Source organism: Heptranchias perlo, chromosome X, assembly GCF_035084215.1.
Source record: "Heptranchias perlo isolate sHepPer1 chromosome X, sHepPer1.hap1, whole genome shotgun sequence".
Taxonomy (NCBI): domain Eukaryota; kingdom Metazoa; phylum Chordata; class Chondrichthyes; order Hexanchiformes; family Hexanchidae; genus Heptranchias; species Heptranchias perlo.
In genome coordinates, this window is record NC_090370.1 from 15,589,525 (window position 1) to 15,614,136 (window position 24,612).

Here is a 24,612-nt window from a genome sequence, read left to right on the forward strand (position 1 = left end):
CTTTCACAATGATCGTTTATCTTCAGTCAGATAAGGAAACAATGATTCATCCTGTGTGTTACTTGAAGGTTTAATTTTCTTTCAGTGGGGGGAGGGTGATAGAGGTGTGTGTGTCTCTAACCAGACAATGAGTGAGATGATTCGCAAACTGTTAGTCCATGAATAAAGGACTGGTTTAGACAAGTTTTTAAAATAGAATTAACTTCAAACTATATTTCTTAAAGATGTGTTCTACAAGTAGAATACAAAAAACTCAAAGGTAAACACTGAACTGCAATCCTCCATTTTATTTTTTTATTTAAACACTTGATCAAACTAGGTATCTTCAACTATTTGGCTTAAACAAGCTTCATGTGCAATAACACTTTGTACAAGTGCCAGGCAATGACCATCTCCAACAAGAGAGAGTCTAACCACCTCCTCTTGATGCTCAATGGCATTACCATCGCCAAATCCCCCACCATCAACATCCTGGGGGTCACCATTGACCAGAAACTTAACTGGACCAGCCATATAAATACTGTGGCTACGAGAGCAGGTCAGAGGCTGGGTATTCTGCGGCGAGTGACTCACCTCCTGACTCCCCAAAGCCTTTTCACCATCTACAAGGCACAAGTCAGGAATGAGATGGAATACTCTCCGCTTCCCTGGATGAGCGCAGCTCCAACAACACTCAAGAAGCTTGACACCATCCAGGTTGATACCCTATCCACTATCTTAAACATTCACTCCCTTCACCACCGGCGCACAGTGGCTGCAGTGTGTACCATCTACAGGATGCACTGTTGCAACTTGCCAAGGCTTCTTCGACAGCACCTCCCAAACCCGCGACCTCTACCACCTAGAAGGACAAGGATAAGGGCAGCAGGTACATGGGAACAACACCACCTGCACGTTCCCCTCCAAGTCACACACCATCCCGACTTGGAAATATATCGCCGTTCCTTCATTGTCGCTGGGTCAAAATCCTGGAACTCCCTTCCTAACAGCACTGTGGGAGAACCTTCACCACACGGACTGCAGCGGTTCAAGAAGGCGGCTCACCACCACCTTCTCCAAGGGCAATTAGGGATGGGCAATAAATGCTGGCCTCGCCAGCGATGCCCACATCCCATAAGTGAATGAATAAAAAAAATAACTGATTTATTTTGGTGCATGTTGATATTTATTTGTCCAAAGTTCATGGGGATAAAACTGGTCAAATGATTTTTTTGCTGAATAAACTAATATGTACTAGATTTTATAACTGATGCAACTTCAAGTTAAGAACGAACCTAAAAATGTGGGTGGGTATTACAAATCCTGACTTTGCAATAGATAAGATGGTTACAAAATAAACATTACATGACTGGCTACTTTTATGCAGAATGGGGATCCTTTAACTAAAAATACTGTTCACAACGACAGGGACCCAACCTTTATAACATAAATGCAAAAAACATTTGCTAACTGCGGGCCAATGTCACGTTATCAAACTTCCAACCAGCATTGGCAACCTGCGTGTGCCTGTCCCCTGGTTTGCGCGTCTCTCTCAATCGTTTGCCTTCAATTTATTAACTGAGCACAAGCTGCTCCTTCAGTTTACCTGATTAAATGCTGATACGTTCCGATGGAGTGGGTGTAATACACATTCTCAGGCTGCCCACTCTGCTTTCACTTATGGGTTGCGACTGTGGCTCAGTGTGTAGCACACTCTCCTTTAGAGTCAGAAGCTTGTGGGCTCAAGTCCCATTGCAGTACTGAGGGAGTGATGCACTGCTGGAGGTGCCTTCCGTCTTTCCAATGAGACGTTAAACTAAGGCCCTGTCAGCCCTCTGGATGTAAAAGATCCCGTGACTGCTCAAAGTAGTGCTGGGGAGTTCTCCCCATGGTCCTGGCCAATATTTACCCTTCAACACTCTGATTATCTCATTGTTTGTGGGACCGTACACGTTGCCTCCACTACAACCGTGACTGCACTTCATTGGCTGTAAAGTACTTTGGGATGTCCTGAGTTCCTTCGTTCCTTCCTTGTGTGCAAAAAATATCAAGTCCAAGACTGCCGACCACTTTCTATCTGGGGAAAGTGGAGAATAGCCAGGTGATAGAGCTGCTGTGGTTCTCACAATGGCAGAGCAGGCTCAATTGGTGACAGCCTCCTCCAGTTACTTTGTTTTTGGCATATGTTACCTCAAAGTACACATTCCAACATAGAAACTGGCTGTTTTGGCTCAAACAGTCTGTGGTGTCTATCCCTCTTTCCTTCAACCACCTATCTAACCTATTTTTAAATGTTGACATGGTCTCTTTGATCATGGTCTCTTTTTGTGTTTATATTTTGCTGTTTAAACCTGAACATACATTCTCTTAATTAACCGTTTTCTTTGCAGAATTCAAAGAGGCATTCTACCTCTATGACCGAATTGGTGAAGGTAGAATTGGCTACAACCAGTTTGCTGATCTCCTGCGTGCTCTTGGCCAGAATCCATGCAATGCTGAAGTCTTGAAAGTCCTTGGGAACCCAAAGCCTGAGGGTAAGGACCACAATTCTGTGATTGGGGGGAAGAGATGTTAAGGCCTTGGAAAGGGTGCAGAGGAGATTTACCAGGGATGAGGGAATTCAGTTATGTGGAGAAGCTGGGATTGTTCTCGGAGCTGAGATGGTTAAAGGAAGGTTTAATTGAGGGGTTTTAATGGTTTTTCCCTATCTACTGCTTCCACTAACAGGTGGGTTGGTAACCAGAGGACACAGATTAAGATAGTTGGCAAAAAAGCTAGGAGAAATGAGAATTTTTTTTACTCAGTGACTTGTGATCTGGAATACACTGCCTGACAGGCTGGTGGAAATGGATTCAAAAGGGAAGTGAGACTAATTGGATAGCTCTTTCAAAGAGCAGACACGATGGGCTGAATGGCCTCCTTCTGTGCAGTGACTCTATAGCAGTTGGCCTCCTTCTGTGCAGTGACTCCATAGCAGTATTGAATTCTTTGAAGAAGTAACAGAGTAGACAAGGGTAATGTAGTAGATGTAATATATTTGGATTTTCAAAAGGCCTTTGATAAGGTTGTAGACTCATGACTATGGTCAGAGCATGTGGAGTCGGGACAGGTAGCAGAATGGATAGCAAGCTGGCTACCAAACGGTAGGGGTTAAGGGTAGCTACTCAGACTGGCAAAAGGTGGCAAGTGGTTTTCCACGGGGATCGCTGTTCACAATTTACATTAACAATTTGGACTCTGGAATCTGAAGCACAATTTGAAAATTTGCGGGTGACACCAAATTGTAGTTAATACAAAGGAAGAATGTGTCAAAATGCAAGAGGGCATTAATAAACTTGCAGAATGTGTGTGTAATTGGCAAATGAATTTCAATATGGATAAGTGAGATGGTGCATTTTGGTAGGAAGAATGAGGCTGCATATTGCTTGGATAATAAGAGTCTATAAATCGGGCAGAGGAGCAAAGGGGTCTAGGGGTACAGATGCAAATCACTAAAAGTAGCAACGCAGGTTAATAAGGCCATTTTAAAAAAAAAAAGGGCAAACCAAGCACTGGGGTTCATTATTAAAAAGGATATAGAGGCATTGTAGAAGGTGCAAAAAAGATTGAAGGATGATACCAGAAATGAGGATGTACTTATCAGGAAAGGCTGAACAGGTTGGAGCTCTTTTTAGAAAAGAGAAGGCTGAGGGGTGACCTGATAGAGGTCTTTAAGATTATGAAAGGGTTTGATAGGGTAGATGTAGAGAAAATGTTTCCACTTGCGGGGGAGACCAGAACTAGAGGTCATAAATAGAAGATAGTCACTAATAAATCCAATAGGAATTCAGGAGAAACTTCTTTACCCAGAGAGTGGTGAGACTGTGGAACTCGCTACCACAAGGAATAGTTGAGGCGAATAACATAGATGCATTTATGGGGAAGCTAGATAAACACGAGGGGGAAATTGTAAACAATTTTACAACACCAAGTTATAGTCCAACAATTTTTATTTGAAATCTACAAGCCTCCGAAAGCTTGTAGATTTCAAATAAAAATTGTTGGACTATAACTTGGTGTTGTAAAATTGTTTACAATTGTCAACCCCAGTCCATCACCGGCATCTCCACATCACGAGGGAGAAAGGAATAGAAGGATATGCTGATAAAGTAGAGGCGGAGAAGGTTTGTGTGGAGCATAAATGTTAGCTTAGACCTGTGCGAATGGCCTGTTCCTGTGCTGTACGTTCTATGTAAGTTTCATGACACTTTTATAAAATCCAGTGTTTGACTCTGCTGTGACTCGCTAAATGTAGCTATTCCATGGGTATGTTTAGCTGGCTGATAAGATATCTGATCGTTTGGAGCTATCTTATATGATCCACAATTTCTGTCTGGCATGACATGCACCAGACTTCTTTTGAAGGCAGACGGGAGTCTAAGTCAAAAATCAATTTTTAGGGGGAAGAAAATTGCTGAATAAAAGGCAAATCTGTCCCTCGGGTTTTGTTGGCTTTGTTCAGTTTGTGGACTAGATCTTGTTTCGCATGATTTAATTGGTTATCCATTCTGACAGTGCTCCAACATATATGCTGATGGGTTACCAAGCAAAGAGTTGCTAGTTCTGGAGATGTTTGTAACTAAGGAAGTGGGGAAGGTCACAAAGATGGGTGATGTAAACTCTCTTCTTCATTCTCCTCTCTCAGACATGACTATGAAAACTCTGGATTTTGAGCAGTTCCTTCCTAAGCTTCAGGACATTGCGAGAAACAAGGAACCAGGAACCTTTGAGGACTTTGTCGAGGGTTTGCGTGTCTTTGATAAAGAAGGCAATGGCACGGTCATGGGTGCTGAACTGCGCCACGTGCTGGTCACTCTTGGTATGTCTGGGTTTAATATGATGTGACCCTGTGGTCTTGCTGCACTTTGTTTAATATTGCCATGTGAAACTCTGTAGGATGTTACAAGGCTTTATTTTTATCTGATTGTGTTCCCTGGTTACAACAGAAATGTTGCTGCCCTAAATCTTTAACATAACCAGACTGTATAACTGGTGTCGAAGGATCAGACCACTGATTGACCTGTTTCCTGATTGGTAGAGTGGATTTAGTTGTCCTTTCACCTCTGAACCCAAATTCAAATCTAGTCCACTTATCTGCCAGCTATAAGATTCCTGCATTCATTGCGTTTTACTGGCTTACAGCGCAAAACATCCCACAATTCAGCCTAAATACGCACTCGCACTCTGATAGTGGGTGTGGGGAAATGAATGAAATTAATAGCCAGCCGGGGCTGCTTTTTCAGGTTACCATTTTAAGGTACATAGTTGGACCAAAGTAGAAGGAGCTTTACTCTGCAGTTAACCTGGGAATGCTCAATACTGATTCTCTCGCTCTCCTGTCTCCCACATCTGTACCCATCTCTCCTGCAACTCCATGTTAATGTTTTGAATCTCTCCAGTCAGATTTCAACTGCTACCACAGCACTCATCAAAGTCACAAATAATATCTTCTGTGACTGTGGTAAACTGTCCATCCTCATCCTTGTCCAGTGCCTCTCCTCTGTTGTACAGCTGGGTGGGACTGCCCTCACTTGGTTCCATTCTTATCTATCTAGTTGTAGCCAGAGAAACTCCTGCAATGGCTTTTCTCCCTACCCCTGCACCATCACCCCAAGTTCCCCCGAATCTATCTGTAGTTATCTCTTCGTCAGCTACTTTCTGCTCCCTGGCAACATCATCCACAGTCGTGGGGTTGACTTCCCACAGGCGCATTTACCATTCTCCTCTTTTTTTCCCCCCCCCCCCCTCCCCCCAGCTGTGCGGCTTATCAGACATCCAGTTTTGGATGAGCTGCAATTTCCCCCAGTTAAACACTGGGAAGGCTGAAGCCACCGTCTTCGGCCCCTGCCACAAACTCCGTTCCCTCACCTACGTTGCCCTCCCTGGTCACCATCTCCGACTGAACCAACCTCAGCATCCTGTTTTGTCCCTGAGCTGAACTTCTGACCTCCATCACAAAGACCACCTACTTCATCCTCCATAATATAACTCGTCTCCGCCCCTACCGTAGCCCATCTGCTGCTGAAACCCTCGCCTATGCCTCTCAAGACCCTCCTTAAAATCCATCTCTTTGACTAAGCTTTTGGTCATCCTCCTCCCAGTATTTTCTTTGGCTTGGTGTCCAGTTTCTCTGTCTGATGTGCCTTGGGATGCTTTTTCTGTTAAAGGTACTTCATAAACATCCAATGCTTCTGCTTATTACCTGAGATCTGTCACCTCATCCTTCCTGTGCTTTTATTTTCCCCTCCCCCTTTTTTGATTCTGATGAAGGGCATGAGCCCCAGAATGTTGACTTCTGAACAGATACTGACTGACCTGAGTGTTTACAGCTTTTGTGTTTAGATTTGCAGCACCTGCTGTTTTTTTTAAAGTTAGCTGTGTTTTCTAGGTGAGAAAATGACTGAGGAAGAAGTGGAGACTCTCCTGGCTGGTCATGAGGATGCCAATGGCTGCATCAACTATGAGGGTAAGTGCTGGGCTCTGCCTCCAAAGAATGAATTGGGTGAGATCATTTATTAAATGTTTGCCCATAGTTTTGATAGCTGATCATAAACATCAAACTGGAATGGTTCTAATTCCTCAGTCTTTTAACTAAAAGGTAGTTGAGTATGGTTGTGCCTGTATATCTGATTCATTTAGACATCGTATTGTACAGAAATCGGGATGATGTTGCTGTGATAAATTAATGGTCTAGGTGGCACCAGAAAGTAGCTGAGCATTGGTTCAGGCTCCAACTCCATGCAGACAGGAAACCAGGCAGCCCAGCCCAGTCTGACTGCTGCAGCTTCTAGGTGTCAACAGTAGGGGAAATACTACAAATGGTAGTTCATGATGATCTTTACAGATGAGGGAGGTCATTTGGTCTATCTTAGTTCATCCACCCAGAAAGGCCCTACATTTCACCACTAACAACCAATTGTTTCTTTCTAGGGTTTTTCCCTCCCCCCATCTGTCCAGGAGTTGATTGTGTTGGTCACTGTGTATCAAGAAACTTCCTGTATCTGTCCTAAATTTTGACCCTGTGACCCTTTTCATCGTTTGATGTGTTCACACTGAAATCTCAAGGGCACGTGTCAGTGTTCCAGGTTAAAATGTGTAACTATTGAGAATTTAGAATATGATCATTTATTGGCCTAAAATGGAGCTGCCTTGCTTCCTTGCGTTTGAGAGATTTGTGCCTTTTTTTTGTCCTGCATGAGCCAGTACAAAATAGAATCTCTCACTGTTGGGAGGAGTGTGTCTGTACAGCTTCAAAATAAATCTTTCCAGGTCAGTAAGTATCTGAAGCAACGCGGTAATTGAATGTACATCTTTGCCTGCAAACATGCACTGGCCAATAGACTCTTCTGAGGAAGATGATGGGCTGATTCCTGTAACATTACTAACTGACCATCTCCTTATTTAGAGGTTTTGCACCATTTGAGGAAGAGCTGGGTGAATCTGTCTCTCTTTAATCACCCCCATACATGGTGCATTGCATTCTACACAGTTACCATCTTGCAGGGAAAGAGCCCTGGGAAGTGGGGGTGGTTGCGGTTGGTAGTAGTTGAGCCGATCTGGTTCTGATGGTGTATGCAAGGCTGCCATATGGTCTAATCCTCACACTGAGCATTTATGCGCACAATGCCTTTTGGCAGATTGGATCTAATGGTTGGTATTACGGCTTCTACACAGCAATATTTTATATTCGAATTTTACAGCACCCGAAGGAGGCCATTCAGCCCATTGCCCTGTACACGCTCTGAAAGTGCTGTCCAATGCCCCTGCCTTTTCCCTATTCAGCCCATCATCTCTGTACCCTCTCTGAAAGAGCTCTCCTTCATCCCATTCCCTGCCTCCTCATGTTTCAAAATAATTTTTTTAAATATTTAAAAAGCTATTGTAGATTCTGGTCGGGCATTCCAGGTCCTAACAACATTCTATATAAGTAAATTCTCCTAACCTCTCCCTTCGTTCTTTTGGTGATCTTAAATTTCTCCCCTCCTAGTTACTGTCTCACTGACCAGTGGAAATAGTTTGTCCCCGTTTACATTATCAAAACCCCTTGTAATACTGAATCACTCTATCAGTTCTCCTCTTAACCGTCTCTCTTTTAATGAAAAGAGCCCCGGTTTCTCTAGTCTCTCCTCGTAATTAAAGTGTCTCATCCCTGGTATCATCTGATTGGATCCTGTTTGGACTCTATTGGCCTGTTTGAAACTGGTTCAGTTACCAAATCCCCTGCATTTCTTGGGGTAGCTCCATGTTGAATAATTGATTCAAACTGCATTGCTTTTTTTTTTACACTTTCAGTTAACATTTTTTTTCCTTTTTGACAGCTTTTGTCAGGCACATCATGTCTGGGTGAATGGCAGCCCATGGTATGCCACCTTGACATTTTTTTCCCTGCCAATTTTTGTCCTGTTTTCTTTTGGCATGTCCTGCATGTGGCTTTGTTCTAGGTGTGATTGGGGGAGATCTCTGATTCTTAGCTGTACTTGAATTTCTGCCAACTAAAGGAAGACCATTTGAATCTTGGCCACTTTTTGCAGACCTGTTAGATGGTCTCATTCAGTGTCTTGTTTGCCTTTTTTAAAATTGCACTCTCCCATCTTAAGTCCATTTTAGTGAAAGTTTATTATTGTGCCAATATCTTTCTGTTGGCAGTGTCCAGTGCAAGTAATTTCCATCCAGAGCTCCTTTCAGGGGGGCTAGAAAATTACAACTGATACCCATAGTCCCTTTGGGAAAGATCAGAGATGATGTCTTTTTCCCTTCCCCCTGCACCAGCTACACTACATCCCAGTGGCAGACAAAGGAAGTAACTAAACCAATAATGGCACAAACCTAACAAACATGAGCTTCAAATGCTCTCAGCAGCTGATTGTGGGCAGACTGGACTGGGTGGAGATTTGGGAGTCGTGGAGACGACTTTACCTGTTGAGATCAGCCGGTTATTCTACTTCTGCGCTCACCAGACCATGATTTGCCTCCCATAAGAATGAATGGACAATCTCGTGCTGGTGTTTGCAGAAGTAGAATCGCCAGCTGTAATGCCTGGAACTGCTGACTGTTCCTGTGCAGTACTTTTGTTTTGGGGGTGGGAGAGGTTAGTTGGTTGCTATGGTAATGGTGACACTGGCAGTGTGATGTACTGGCTCTGTGCCCTGGCTGGAACCCTCTAGTGAATCATTGGCTAAAATGGTCTTCCTTTGGTATCTAACGTGTTGCTGTGAGTTGACATGCCTGCATTCTTTTATCTGACTAGGCTTTGCCAGCCTGATCGTCAGAGCTGCCTTTTTTTTGCTGCTCCTCTCTGTAGTTAGTGCAAACGGAAAACTGACTTCTCGACCGACTGCTCGATAGATTCTGTAGTTGTGGTTTTGGTTGGTGAGGGGGGGGGGGGGGGAAGGAAAGGTTCCGATTACCATCTATTTCAGCCAATGACTAGGATTATTTTGAGTAGGTGGTCAACTAGTTTAAGATAATATACCTCCTGAAAGAAATTGGTCAGTTTTTGTGAAGTAACTCCCATTAATCTTGATGCTGGTTTTAGTGAATTGGGACCATTATGTACTATATGGCATGTGATTCAGTTTACTGTATTTGCAAAAATGATTTCCATATAATTTGTTCCTGGATTTCAGGCTAGTTTATCATTATTTTAGTAAATTTTCCTAATCGGAACCTTTCTTGAACTCTCCTGATGCCCCAATAAAGGAATGATTTAACTCTGGTTTCTTTTTTCCCTCAGAGCTGGTCCGGATGGTGATGAGCGGCTGATTATTCTCTTGGACCTGAATTTTAAGTGCCTTTTCTACCTTGTATACAAACCTCTTTTTCTAAATGAATTATTCTGTTTTGTTTATCAACACGCACACATGCACGCAGGCCAGAGACTGGAAGAGTCTAATGCACTGAGCCTCTTTGGAGGGTGATGGGAGCTGAATAGGCATCAAGGAAAGAAATTATTCCAGGATACACTACAGCCTTCTGGATCTGCTCAGTAGGAATGTGTCCCACACGGTTCTCTTTGTGCCACCCCCCCAACACACAAAAAAAACTTGTAGAAAGGCTGATTGGAGCAAGAGGGATTTGGATGCCTCTAGGTCAAAAAGCGAAGGTGGCTCCAAGTTCTTTGGCTTCTGCTCAGATTGTATCTGCACATCTTTAATCCTAAATTATCTTCTGTATTTCATTGCTTTCATGTAATAAAATCTTAGAAAGCACACTGGTGTCTCAGACTTGTCTTGTCTGCCTTTGTCTGATGGAAGTATTTTTCAAACTGCTAGTACAAGGTCTCTGGTTGCAGGGAGTGAGATCTAGAGTTACCTTAAGACTCCTGGCAGAAGTGCTGCTCACCTTCAGGGGTTGGAGAGGAATCCCAGGACCTAACAACCCTCTGCATTATTAGATTAGTGAAGTAAAGACTATTAGTTGGAGAGTCAGTGACGAGGCTGTCAATTGTAATAGCTGTCTCAGTCTCCCCTCTGAGTGAGATGGTACAAGTCTCAGGGGTGGTGTGAAGATGGGTACGACTTGATATGGAGGGAGAGGGACACAATCCAGAACTTGAAGGGTTAATGTTTGCTGCAGCTCATTCAAATTTCTGCACTTAACTCCATAAAAAGAAAAAGCAAAGCAGTGAGTGGCCTGTGCTGTTTGAGATGAGCCAGACACATTACCAGCATTCTTCACCCTTCAAGCTGTTTTGTAATATTAACTACCAGATAACATGACTTTTTATGGCTGTGTTTAGTGCAAGATCAGTAAAGAACTTCCCATACTCCTGCCCTACAGATACATCCTCTGGATTTTTTTTGTAACAAAGCCAGAACATCAACATGGTGAAATGTTAGGAGTGACACTGGGCGGGTGAGGTGTTCCACTGGCCAATGTGCAACATGGAGGGGTGGGAGAAAGGGATGTTACTCTAAACATTTCCCCTTTTTAGTGTTCTTGAAGAGTTGTCCTGTGGGATGGGAGACTTTGCATTTACACATACTGATGCCTAATCTAATGCAAGCAAAACCCACATTTACAGTCAATTTTGACCCAGTGAAGAGGGTTTGCTGAAAGCTACTGGTCTGGACAGATCATTAATTACTTTTGCCAAAAACTTTGTGCCAGAGTGAAGATGTGACAGTCACCTTTTAACTAAATCAGAAGTGGTAATCTAAGGATAAAGGTCTCATAAATTTAGGACAAAGTTGGCAAAAAGTATCAGCCTATTTTGACATAAGAACTTAGCTATAGTGTACTTTTGTTGATTATTATGCTCCCTCTTACTGTTTGTTTATAAACAAAGATTATTGGTCACAAGCCACCATTTTGAAGAGAATTTGGTAGTGACCAAGATTACTGTTAGCCCTTCACCTGTGCCAGGGCACAATGTAGAAAAGGTACAGCGTCTGGACTGTAGAAGGCAACGGTCCAGTTATGGGAACTGCTGCAAGACCTGAGAGAAGATGGAATTGAAATCATAGCAATCCTCAAATGAATCCAACTTTACACCAAGCACAGCAAACCTTTCCAGCTACAGGGAAACTACAGTAACCTTTAATGGAGACACACACAAGGTGACAAGTGAGAACATAATAAAAGGTCAAGTTTAACATTATGTGGAGCATAAAAACAGTACTGCTGATATTTAATAAGTACAGTTTATTCCTTAGCAGTTTCCCATGATAGCGAAAGCTATAGACTACAGAGTTACAGACTAAATACATTTTGACAAAACAACTACAATGGAAATTTGTAAAAACAGTCCATTTTTAAGAGGGCTTGACGAGAATTTGTTTTACACTTAGATACTGTTAACATCTCATTGTCATAACACATTAAAATGATTCAACTTTCTTGGGCAATAGGAGCCAGAAGATAAGTTTCAAAGGTGACACCTCACTACCCATTACGTCAGGCAAAGGAAGACTTCAAATTATTGTAACAGATACACCTGTCGACATACGACAGGCTGCTACAGTCTTCATTTCATATACTTTCATGGTTAAAAAAACCAAAATGGATTCCTTCACACTGCACTGAAATGAATTCCAGGAAAGGTTTTAAAAATGTTCAGATAATACTGCAATTTTCAGAATGCATAATGAATGATTTGAATGTAGACAGAAGCTTCTATATAAGGTGATCAACAAATGGGAGTCAGTCTGGGTGACTCCAGACGCAGTTACAGTCCGTCTGATCAATCACAAAACACTGGTTTGTTTCAAAAATCAGCGTCAAACCCTATTAAAAAATATTTCTAATTTTTATTGTGCTGAGAACAGGGAATGTACAGCACAGATATATGCAGACAGCATAGAACACATGGGCAATTCTAACATAAAAATAGTAAAATATTAATATAGAAATGAGCAAATATACAATAAAAAAATGATATGTTTTAAACAAAAAGTGTGCATAGGTCAGACCCCCAGCCATGTGATTCCCACCTAATATCGCTACTGTGGTACTTGGAGATATGAGGGCTGATTTTAACTCGGTCCACCCAGTGGGATTGGGCAGTTGGGCTCTGAAATCGGAGTGTGGCACTTACTGTCCCGTTCCTGCTCCAATCCCGCCTAACGCCATTTTGCCTGGGGCCTTTACAAGGAAGGCCCAGGTGCCCGGCTGAGTCAGGAACCTCATTAAATGGTGCAGATCGGCTCCTACACCAGCTGTCGGGCACTGATTGCAATTTCCAGGTACAAATGGGGAGCTCTGCTCACCCTCTGCCCATTTGTGCTCAAGGAAAGGCCCAGAATTCTTTTTTGGGAATTTTTGTGGGGCCAGGAGGAGCAGGAGTCCTTCCGTTTGACGGCTGCACTTTGCTGGTGGAATGGAAACGAGGCCCCATCCTCCCGCCAACAAGAATGGGTTCTCTGCCAGCAGTTAAAATCGGCCCTGTGGGGTCAGAGATTACGACGTTAACTAGTCCTTATAGAACAACACTTATACACTCATTTATTAAACAATGAAGCCATTCAGTTTAGGAACTGCAGGATTTTACTCTCCAACCACAGAGAGCAGGGGGGGGGGGGGGGGGGGAGGTAATTTTATCACTGGGCGACAACGACTTCGCATTCCTGTTTTACACTCGCCCCAGTTCCATTGATGGAGAAGAAATTCAGGCTCGTATAAACAGGGGCTGTCAATTCACCATCAACCGTTTCTCGCCTGGTTATAAAAGCTAAAATTACCCCCAGCTAAAGAACGCATATTAAATGCTCCGCTGCTCTGCTCTTTTACAGGGTTGGACGGACATGACAGGACAGGACTGGACCACACACGCCCACAATTACCACTGCTATCCCATGGACTGCAGAGCGATGGCACAACCCCTATCCTCTGATTGAGAATGGGCAATCTTGCCATACACAGGGGACACATTGAACCATGTAGGTGCTCCTCAAGCATCATAGATGCCAGTCAACTGGAACCTGCTTATTAAAATGGCGGGAAGAACAGGTTAGTAAGAAAACACACTGGATTATTTCTGAAGGACAGATTACCACCAGGAGATGTTACTGGGGAAACTGCTCCATGCTTGGGAGAATGTGAAATCACTTCATGTGACTAGCACTAGTCATGTTAAGTGTAACTAAGCTTGTTTCACATTACAAGCATCTAGAATTGAAGAAAAAAAAATTGTAAACAAAAGAAGAAGACTATCCTGACGGGATACAGGTGACACTGAAATGTGTTTTGCTACTTGTCAATTTAACCTAGTCAGGATGCTGAATCTGACCGATTTCCACCCCCTTCAGCTACAGAGAAAAGAGCTGAACATTGCCACAGTCTGCAGGGGGGGGGGTCTAACTTTCTTCAATTTTGAAATTCCTGGATTCTTTTTTTTGGAAAGTATTTTTCAATGTTTGCAGGAACTATTCAGAGGGCGATGAGAAGAAAAAGACGACCATGGATTTCAGCGACATTTCACACTCGCTTCTAAATGGACAGCTTGAAACAAAGAAGATTCTTCACTTCTTCATTCTGTGAGAAGTGATGTCACTGAAGTTGGTTCCAGTTGACTCCTGAAAGAGACCATTCTCCCCTCTGTAAATCTGCTCACATTCCCAGCATTCCTTGGCCATACTTAAATGGGTAACAAACATTGTGGTAATATCATTCCTTCTCTTTGAATACTTCCTTTTTAAAAAAAAATGTAGTTTTAGCATTAAGAACAGACTGGACGCACAGGCTGACCTTGGCCTTTTGCTTCACTAACTATTGGCACCACTTTGGAAATGACTGCATTAGTATCACTGTGACTATCCAGCAGAACGGCTAAAACTTCTCCAATAAAATATTTCAGGGAAACCTGTTCCCCGGGGACAGGGAACTGAAATGTCAAGAACAGAAAAATCAGAGACATTTATTCACTTTTACAGGGTAGTGAGGAGCTTATTCCTCAGTTAAGGTTCTTCACCAGTACTGGAAGAACTTAGTTCAACATCCCATCAAGCACCCGAGCGACTACTGAGCACTGAAAGTCAGATCCTTCTAATTACAGGTTACTGTACATGAACAGCCGTTCTTTACAAACTGTTCTAACAATGGCATCTACATTAGGAAAGACAGGGCAGGATGGATGGTAGGATACAGTGACTGTTCAATAGTAAAATATTAGGAATTCAATCACTTTCAAGCACAAGTAACTGCCTATTCCAGAGAATACAAACAGAAAGCTGCAGCTACAGGACAGCAAGCAATGTCCTAACCTATACAGATATGTATTTTTAAACTGTCTCTGCATGTGCGTGCATCTCTGTATTTGTGTGTGTGTGTGTGTGTGTGTGTGTGTGTGTGCACGCGCCTGAGTATGTTTGTGTGTCCGTGTCTGTGTGCGTGTATGTGCAACCCTGCGTGTCTGTGTGCGTGTATGTGCGCGTGGGGGAGACTGGATGCATTTGCATGAGTTAAATCCAGTACCAATCATGTCACACTGTGTCAATAATCCCTTCAGTGGGGTGTGCAAAACAATCCCATTACAAGGTCAAAACTCTCAATTTTTGTTTCAGAAACAAAACCACTAAAAAGAAAACCATCTTTAAACTTCTTTTCTGGGTGAAAAAATTCCCATATAAAATGACGAGAACAGCAGGAGGCCAAATGGTGCAATCTGCCCAATATCATGGAGCTGAGCAATTGTACATTTGGACCGAGCAGAGATTTTGCTATTATGGGGACAGGGGTGGGGGGTGGGGGCGATGTAACAGACTGCCTAAACTACTGGCATTTTGAGAAAATATTACTACAAAAAGGGACCCAAATACTTAAAGGGATAGTACTTCATACCACGTTTTAAAGGGGAGTGCAAAACCCAAAACTTTTGCTTAAATCGTTAAATTTTACATGTAATATAAAAGCTGGACTTGAATCGTGTATTATCTTTTATTCACGGCCCTCTTCTTGACAGAACGCTGTGTGGCCTATACATAGCATTCGATGAAAAGCCATGGAGTGTCCATCACCCAATAACAGCACAATTGGCCTCATTCTTCCTTTGGAAACAGCAAGTCCCATCAAGGTTACTTACACTAATTCAACCAGCCACGGGACAACCACCCTTTATTAACCTACACAATACTCAGGACACAAAGAATCACTGTGACATTAGGAGGTTTGGTACATCCTCCCCTGTTTGAAATCACACTTTCAGGAAGATTGGCTACGAAACCTGCTCGGATAGAAAAATGTTTAATAACCTGAAACAGGAGGGGAGGTTTCCATGGGTCTGTGCTCCGACCCACCTGACTGTCCAGTGTTCGGTACACTCAGGTGATGGCCCAAGAAGATCTCCCCTATAGTCTGCGTTTGTTGCAATTCTGGGTTTGGGTGAAGTCTCAACAATACAAACATCCAACATCTGGGGTTCTCTTCACCCTCATGAGGAACAAAAACTAGCAAACAAATGACCAGACACCACTGAGAAGCAATGCTGCTGTCTGCCAGAGGATTCCTCTGGCACGACTAACAGTCTAGAACTCTTTGCTACTCAAATGTTTTTATCTAAAATGAAACATTGATATGTTCAGCCAATCAGTATCAAAGGAAGCTTAAATCTACTCTTCCCCCAAGTCATAAAAGGTTTGGAAACAGGACTGGAATGCAGTGCTTAAGCCTGAAAACTTTCTTCTTCCAGGGGTTTGACACTGAAACTTCAGATTCAAAGCTCCTGTCCTGAGCCACCTCTCACTGGTTACAATCTTCCTTCTGCTGTGCCCCAGCCCTAACCTCACATTCTACCACAATGATTTTGGAACCTGCTGACTGCCATTTTGAACCAAAATGGAAGACAAAGTATTAAAGTCCTGGTTTTCCACATGGACAAAACTTGAAATTTCAAACTTGTGGCTTAGCTCAAACTGACAAATTTACTACGCTTATAAAATGGACAAGGACCAAAGGCAGAAATACTTAGTCTGTAAACTGCTGATTGTAAAGCAAGAACAAAATTTTAAAAAAATCCACAGCCAGCTATTGTCTTCTCAACATCAAATTCCCCCCAAATTGGCACAATTAGATATTTCACAATCGACACAATATGGAAAATAGCAACAGTCAACAATGCATTGAACAAAGAATAGGGGCATGCTCACCCAAATTAATGATGACAGTTTGGTATATTTGCAATAGAACCTAGTTTCAAAAGATGTCAGATGCTGTTCACACAGAGTGTGGATGCTGTGGATGCATTAGCAATATAGCAGAATATTATACAATGAGTTTTATATTGGCCTGTGTAGCATTGTCACTTTCCAGTGCACACATCATCTCTTACAACACTGACATCAGAATCACCTCCATTAATGATCAGAATTGCTGTTTCTTTTAACCACATTAAGCTTGAGAAAGACAACATCTCAGCATATCCGCCCAAACTGCTGGTACACTTGGGAACATTATATTCATTCCAGATAGAATGGTGTGTCTTGTTCCAGATGTTTCACCTCACTGTGACGGGGGGACTGCTGTTGCTGGCGTTGCCATCACCTCTGTCTGCATTGTAGCTCCTTGCTCTGGAAAATAAATCGACATCTTTTTAAAGAGTAAGAGGGACAGGGCAGAGTATAATTTCACTCAAGGCCAGTTATAGTTCCTCAAGTGGAAATTTAGAATCAAACAGAGGAGGTTAGAAATGGTTGTCTCTCAGTAACACTTCAGATGAAAGAGTTGAAGGTCTCCTTCTCTGACTGTTGTGTTGTAAATAAAATGGATTGGGTACAAAACAGTCTATTTTGAAATTCACAGCAGAAAATCATTGCTCACATTCAGCAACAGGAAGGAGAGTGTGCTAAGTCCTGCTGCTGTTCGAAAGCTGGGTGACCATGGTCAGTGATCCAGAAACACAGAGTCCTGGACACCTCCAGCTGTCCAAAGGCTTCATGGGTTCAATGTAGCTTAGACTGTCTGGGTTGCACTTCACATTGATAAGCATACATCAGCTGCAAATTACAGGCGATTTATGTTAAGACAAACACATGAATGGGTATTTGGAAATGAAAAGCAGTACAACAATTAGAATCTACGACTGGTTAATAATTGCTGTTGTAAGTAACGGCATCCTGCCCAGTTCCCATTAGCAAAACCATAACCCTTTTCTTTGTTGCTAAATTATCCTTCAGACCAAACCCCTCAAGGCCGATTTAAAGTTTTCTGATTTTAATTTAAAAGGGAATAAAAGCATTGCAAGAAAATTGATTAAATAAGTTAGACGTACAAATCATTTGCATTTCCCCGTCCTTCGTGTCCCCCACAACGTGTCATACACTCAACATGTACCCCTGACATCTATTTGCTTTTGCAACTTGCCAATGAGGTGTAGTTTCTCACGTATCTCACCCCTGCTTACCCTCTCCAAAATCATCTCTTCCTTGTGACCCCCCCTCCTGTTGCCCAGATTCACTCCCCATCAGAGTCCTGACCACTCAACTATCCCCCCCCTGGGCCCAATGATCACTGACACTGCAAATAACTCTCTTTTCTCAGAGGCATTGTCCCGGTTCCTTTCAAAACTGCCCCCCTCAAAAAGCCACACTGTAGACTAATTTGGTCTCTCTAATACCAGCCAAAATCAAATGTCCCTTTCCTCTCCAAGTTCCTTGAATGTGCTCTGTGCCACTGACTCTACCCTACCTAGTCATTTGCTGAGACTGAACCAGACTGTGCCAAACCTTGGTGTCCTGTTTGACCCGGAACTGAGTTTTGAACCCTATCTCCTACACATCACCAAGACCGCTTACTTCCACCTCAGTAACATGGTCCACCTCCTAACCCCCTCCACCACTGAAACCCTTATCCATACCTTTCTCACCTCTAGACTTGACACCTCGAAATGTCCTCCTTGTCATCCAGAAACTTCAACTAGTTCAAAACTCTGCTGTTCATTCTCCCCTATGATCACTAACCCACACTTGCCCTGTCCTCCAATCTCTTCAATCCCTTCATAATCATGTCCCATTCTTTCTCTGCAACCTCCTCCAACCTTGTGACCCCTCCTGCACCCTTCAGTCCTCTGTCTCTGGCCTTCTGTGCATTATTCCACCCTCCTTTGCGCTCCCATTGGTGGCAGAGCCTGCGTCCGCCTCAGACCCACTCTCAAACTCAATCCTCAGACCCCTGTGCCCTGCGACTACTCCTTCCCTTCAAAAACCTTCTCAACCAATCTCAAAACATTATCAGCAAAGCTATCAATTACCCTTCTTAATCTCCCCCTTGTGGCTGGGCAAATGGTTGCTTTACTCCTTTTATCTACTTTTCACCTCTCCTTTGAAGCATAGTCAGACAGTTCCAATATTAAAAGCGTTAAATGAATGCAAGTTGCTGCTTTGTGAGCAGACCCGGGGGTTGACAAATCCACTGATCTTCACTGTGGGATTCTGCTTGGGATCTGGGAGCTTCCTCTACACTGTCCCATCAAACACTCTCAGGGCAGGTACAGTACAGGTTAGATACAGAGTAAAGCTCCCTCTACACTGTCCCATCAAACACTCCCAGGGCAGGTACAGGGTTAGATACAGAGTAAAGCTCCCTCCACACTGTACCATCAAACACTCCCAGGGCAGGTACAGCACGGGTGAGATACAGAGTAAAGCTCCCTCTACACTGTCCCATCAAACACTCCCAGGGCAGGTACAGCACGGGTTAGATACAGAGTAAAGCTCCCTCTACATTGTCCCATCAAACACTCCCAGGGCAGGTACAGCACAGGTTAGATGCAGAGTAAAGCTCCCTCTACAATGTCCCATCAAACACTCTCAGGGCAGGTACAGCACGGGTTAGATACAGAGTAAAGCTCCCTCGACACTGTCCCAAACACTCCCAGGGCAGGTACAGACAGGTTAGATACAGAGTAAAGCTCCCTCGACACTGTCCCATCAAACACTCCCAGGACACGTACAGGGTTAGATACAGAGTAAAGCTCCCTCGACACTGTCACATCAAACACTCTCAGGGGCAGGTACAGGGTTAGATACAGAGTAAATCTCCCTTCACACTGTCCCCATTAAAACACTCCCAGGGCAGGTACAGCACGGGTTAGATACAGAGTAAAGCTCCCTCCACACTGTCCCATCAAACACTCCCAGGGCAGGTCCAGCACGGGTTAGATACAGAGTAAAGCTCCCTCCACACTGTCCCATTAAAACATTCCCAGGGGCAGGTACGGTACGGGTTAGATACAGAGTAAAGCTAGCTCCACACTGCCCCATCAAACACTCCCAGGGCAGGTACAGCATGGGTTAGATACAAAGTAAAGCTCCCTCTACACTGTCCCATCAAAAACTCCCAGGTCTGGTACAGTACAGGTTCGATACAGAGGAAAGCTCCCTCTACATTGTCCCATCAAACACTCCCAGGGCAGGTACAGCATGGGTTAGATACAAAGTAAAGCTCCCTCTACACTGTCCCATCAAAAACTCCCAGGTCTGGTACAGTACAGGTTCGATACAGAGTAAAGCTCCCTCTACATTGTCCCATCAAACACTCCCAGGTCTGGTACAGTACAGGTTCGATACAGAGTAAAGCTCCCTCTACATTGTCCCATCAAACACTCCCAGGACAGGTACAGGGTTAGATACAGAGTAAAGCTCCCTCTACACTGTCCCGTCAAACACGCCCAGGGCAGGTACAGTACAGGTAAGAGACAGAGTAAAGCTCCCTCTCCACTATTCCATCAAACACTCCCAGGGCAGGTACAACACGGGTTAGATACCGAATAAAACTGATAACCCACTGTAGCACCCGGTCCCAGAGTGTGAGAGGACAGTGTGATAACCCACTGTATCACCCAGTCCCAGAGTGTGAAAGGGCAGTGTGATAACCCACTGTATCACCCAGTCCCAGAGTGTGAAAGGACAGTGTGATAACCCACTGTATCACCCAGTCCCAGAGTGTGAGAGGACAGTGTGATAACCCACTGTATCACCCAGTCCCAGAGTGTGAAAGGACAGTGTGATAACCCACTGTATCACCCAGTCCCAGAGTGTGAAAGGACAGTGTGATAACCCACTGTATCACCCAGTCCCAGAGTGTGAAAGGACAGTGCGATAACCCACTGTATCACCCAGTCCCAGAGTGTGAAAGGACAGTGTGATAACCCACTGTATCACCCAATCCCAGAGGGTGAAAGGACAGTGTGATAACCCACTGTGTCACCCAATCCCAGAGGGTGAAAGGACAGTGTGATAACCCACTGTATCACCCAATCCCAGAGGGTGAAAGGACAGTGTGATGACCCACTGTATCACCCAGTCCCAGAGTGTGAAAGGACAGTGTGATGACCCACTGTATCACCCAGTCCCACAGTGTGAGAGGACAGTGTGATAACCCACTGTATCACCCAGTCCCAGAGTGTGAAAGGACAGTGTGATAACCCACTGTATCACCCAGTCCCAGAGTGTGAAAGGACAGTGTGATAACCCACTGTATCACCCAGTCCCAGAGTGTGAAAGGATAGTGTGATAACCCACTGTATCACCCAGTCCCAGAGTGTGAAAGGACAGTGCGATAACCCACTGTATCACCCAGTCCCAGAGTGTGAAAGGACAGTGTGATAACCCACTGTATCACCCAGTCCCAGAGTGTGAAAGGACAGTGTGATAACCCACTGTATCACCCAGTCCCAGAGTGTGAGGACAGTGTGATGACCCACTGTATCACCCAGTCCCAGAGTGTGAAAGGACAGTGTGATGACCCACTGTATCACCCAGTCCCAGAGTGTGAAAGGGCAGTGTGATAACCCACTGTATCACCCAGTCCCAGAGTGTGAAAGGACAGTGTGATGACCCACTGTATCACCCAGTCCCAGAGTGTGAAAGGACAGTGTGATAACCCACTGTATCACCCAGTCCCAGAGTGTGAAAGGACAGTGTGATAACCCACTGTATCACCCAGTCCCAGAGTGTGAGAGGACAGTGTGATAACCCACTGTATCACCCAGTCCCAGAGTGTGAAAGGACAGTGTGATAACCCACTGTATCACCCAGTCCCAGAGTGTGAAAGGACAGTGTGATAACCCACTGTATCACCCAGTCCCAGAGTGTGAAAGGACAGTGTGATAACCCACTGCATCACCCAGTCCCAGAGTGTGAAAGGACAGTGCGATAACCCACTGTATCACCCAGTCCCAGAGTGTGAAAGGACAGTGTGATAACCCACTGTATCACCCGGTCCCAGAGTGTGAAAGGGCAGTGTGATAACACACTATCACCCAGTCGCAGAGTGTGAAAGGACAGTGTGATAACCCACTGTATCACCCAGTCCCAGAGTGTGAAAGGACAGTGTGATAACCCACTGTATCACCCAGTCCCAGAGTGTGAAAGGACAGTGTGATAACCCACTGTATCACCCAGTCCCAGAGTGTGAAAGGACAGTGTGATAACCCACTGTATCACCCAGTCCCAGAGTATGAGAGGACAGTGTGATAACCGACTGTATCACCCAGTCCCAGAGTGTGAAAGGACAGTGTGATAACCCACTGTATCACCCAGTCCCAGAGTGTGAAAGGACAGTGTGATAACCCACTGTATCACCCAGTCCCAGAGTGTGAAAGGACAGTGTGATAACCCACTGTATCACACAGTCCCAGTGTGTGAAAGGACAGTGTGATAACCCACCGTATCACCCAGTCCCAGAGTGTGAAAGGACAGTGTGATAACCCACTGTATCACCCAGTCCCAGAGTGTGAAAGGACAGTGTGATAACCCACTGTATCACCAAGTCCCAGAGTGTGAAAGGACAGTGTGATGACCCACTGTATCACCCAGTCCCAGAGTGTGAAAGGACAGTGTGATGACCCACTGTATCACCCAGTCCCAGAGTGAGAAAGGACAGTGTGATAACCCACTGTATCACCCAGTCCCACAGTGTGAGAGGACAGTGTGACAACCCAATGTATCACCCATTCCCAGAGTGTGAAAGGACAGTGTGATAACCCACTGTATCACCCAGTCCCAGAGTGTGAAAGGACAGTGTGATAACCCACTGGATCACCCAGTCCCAGAGTGTGAAAGGACAGTGTGATAACCCACTGTATCACCCAGTCCCAGAGTGTGAAAGGACAGGGTGATAACCCACTGTATCACCCAGTCCCAGAGTGTGAAAGGACAGTGTGATAACCCACTGTATCACCCAGTCCCAGAGTGTGAAAGGACAGTGTGATAACCCACTGTATCACCCAGTCCCAGAGTGTGAAAGGACAGTGTGATAACCCACTGCATCACCCAGTCCCAGAGTGTGAAAGGACAGTGCGATAACCCACTGTATCACCCAGTCCCAGAGTGTGAAAGGACAGTGTGATAACCCACTGTATCACCCAGTCCCAGAGTGTGAGAGGACAGTGTGATGACCCACTGTATCACCCAGTCCCAGAGTGTGAGAGGACAGTGTGATAACCCACTGTATCACCCGGTCCCAGAGTGTGTAAGGGCAGTGTGATAACCCACTGTATCACCCAGTCCCAGAGTGTGAAAGGACAGTGTGATGACCCACTGTATCACCCGGTCCCAGAGTGTGAGGACAGTGTGATGACCCACTGTATCACCCAGTCCCAGAGTGTGAAAGGACAGTGTGATGACCCACTGTATCACCCAGTCCCAGAGTGTGAAAGGACAGTGTGATAACCCACTGTATCACCCGGTCCCAGAGTGTGAAAGGGCAGTGTGATAACACACTATCACCCAGTCCCAGAGTGTGAAAGGACAGTGATAACCCACTGTATCACCCAGTCCCAGAGTGTGAAAGGACAGTGTGATAACCCACTGTATCACCCAGTCCCAGAGTGTGAGGACAGTGTGATGACCCACTGTATCACCCAGTCCCAGAGTGTGAAAGGACAGTGTGATGACCCACTGTATCACCCAGTCCCAGAGTGTGAAAGGGCAGTGTGATAACCCACTGTATCACCCAGTCCCAGAGTGTGAAAGGACAGTGTGATGACCCACTGTATCACCCAGTCCCAGAGTGTGAAAGGACAGTGTGATAACCCACTGTATCACCCAGTCCCAGAGTGTGAAAGGACAGTGTGATAACCCACTGTATCACCCAGTCCCAGAGTGTGAAAGGACAGTGTGATAACCCACTGTATCACCCAGTCCCAGAGTGTGAAAGGACAGTGTGATAACCCACTGTATCACCCAGTCCCAGAGTGTGAAAGGACAGTGTGATAACCCACTGCATCACCCAGTCCCAGAGTGTGAAAGGACAGTGCGATAACCCACTGTATCACCCAGTCCCAGAGTGTGAAAGGACAGTGTGATAACCCACTTTATCACCCGGTCCCAGAGTGTGAAAGGGCAGTGTGATAACACACTATCACCCAGTCGCAGAGTGTGAAAGGACAGTGTGATAGCCCACTGTATCACCCAGTCCCAGAGTGTGAAAGGACAGTGTGATAACCCACTGTATCACCCAGTCCCAGAGTGTGAAAGGACAGTGTGATAACCCACTGTATCACCCAGTCCCAGAGTGTGAAAGGACAGTGTGATAACCCACTGTATCACCCAGTCCCAGAGTGTGAAAGGACAGTGTGATAACCCACTGTATCACCCAGTCCCAGAGTATGAGAGGACAGTGTGATAACCGACTGTATCACCCAGTCCCAGAGTGTGAAAGGACAGTGTGATAACCCACTGTATCACCCAGTCCCAGAGTGTGAAAGGACAGTGTGATAACCCACTGTATCACCCAGTCCCAGAGTGTGAAAGGACAGTGTGATAACCCACTGTATCACACAGTCCCAGTGTGTGAAAGGACAGTGTGATAACCCACCGTATCACCCAGTCCCAGAGTGTGAAAGGACAGTGTGATAACCCACTGTATCACCCAGTCCCAGAGTGTGAAAGGACAGTGTGATAACCCACTGTATCACCAAGTCCCAGAGTGTGAAAGGACAGTGTGATGACCCACTGTATCACCCAGTCCCAGAGTGTGAAAGGACAGTGTGATGACCCACTGTATCAACCAGTCCCAGAGTGAGAAAGGACAGTGTGATAACCCACTGTATCACCCAGTCCCACAGTGTGAGAGGACAGTGTGACAACCCACTGTATCACCCATTCCCAGAGTGTGAAAGGACAGTGTGATAACCCACTGTATCACCCAGTCCCAGAGTGT

At 44.8% G+C, this 24,612-nt stretch overlaps 2 protein-coding genes across 8 annotated transcripts in view; one reads left to right on the forward strand and one right to left on the reverse strand.

Annotated features, from left to right (window-relative positions):
• The window catches only part of LOC137307306 (myosin light polypeptide 6-like), a 448,832-nt gene extending 438,604 nt beyond the window's left edge, over nt 1–10,228 (forward strand). For 2 of the 3 annotated variants that reach the window (XM_067976770.1, XM_067976768.1), the window contains exons 3-6: nt 2,370–2,513; nt 4,664–4,837; nt 6,407–6,484; nt 9,752–10,228. In XM_067976770.1, the coding sequence (XP_067832871.1) occupies nt 2,370–2,513; nt 4,664–4,837; nt 6,407–6,484; nt 9,752–9,780 (425 nt within the window). In that variant the 3' untranslated portion in view covers nt 9,781–10,228. Of the gene's footprint in view, nt 1–2,369; nt 2,514–4,663; nt 4,838–6,406; nt 6,485–8,336; nt 8,379–9,751 lie in introns of all 3 variants that reach the window. The other variant, XM_067976769.1, reaches the window with a different exon arrangement.
• Nucleotides 10,229–11,646: 1,418 nt separating this feature from the next.
• smarcc2 (SWI/SNF related, matrix associated, actin dependent regulator of chromatin, subfamily c, member 2) overlaps nt 11,647–24,612 on the reverse strand; it is a 341,362-nt gene continuing 328,396 nt past the window's right edge. For all 5 annotated transcript variants that reach the window (XM_067976774.1, XM_067976775.1, XM_067976773.1 and 2 more), the window contains exon 28: nt 11,647–17,018. In XM_067976774.1, coding sequence (XP_067832875.1) covers nt 16,951–17,018 — 68 coding nt within the window. In that variant the 3' untranslated portion in view covers nt 11,647–16,950. The remainder of the gene's footprint in view (nt 17,019–24,612) is intronic.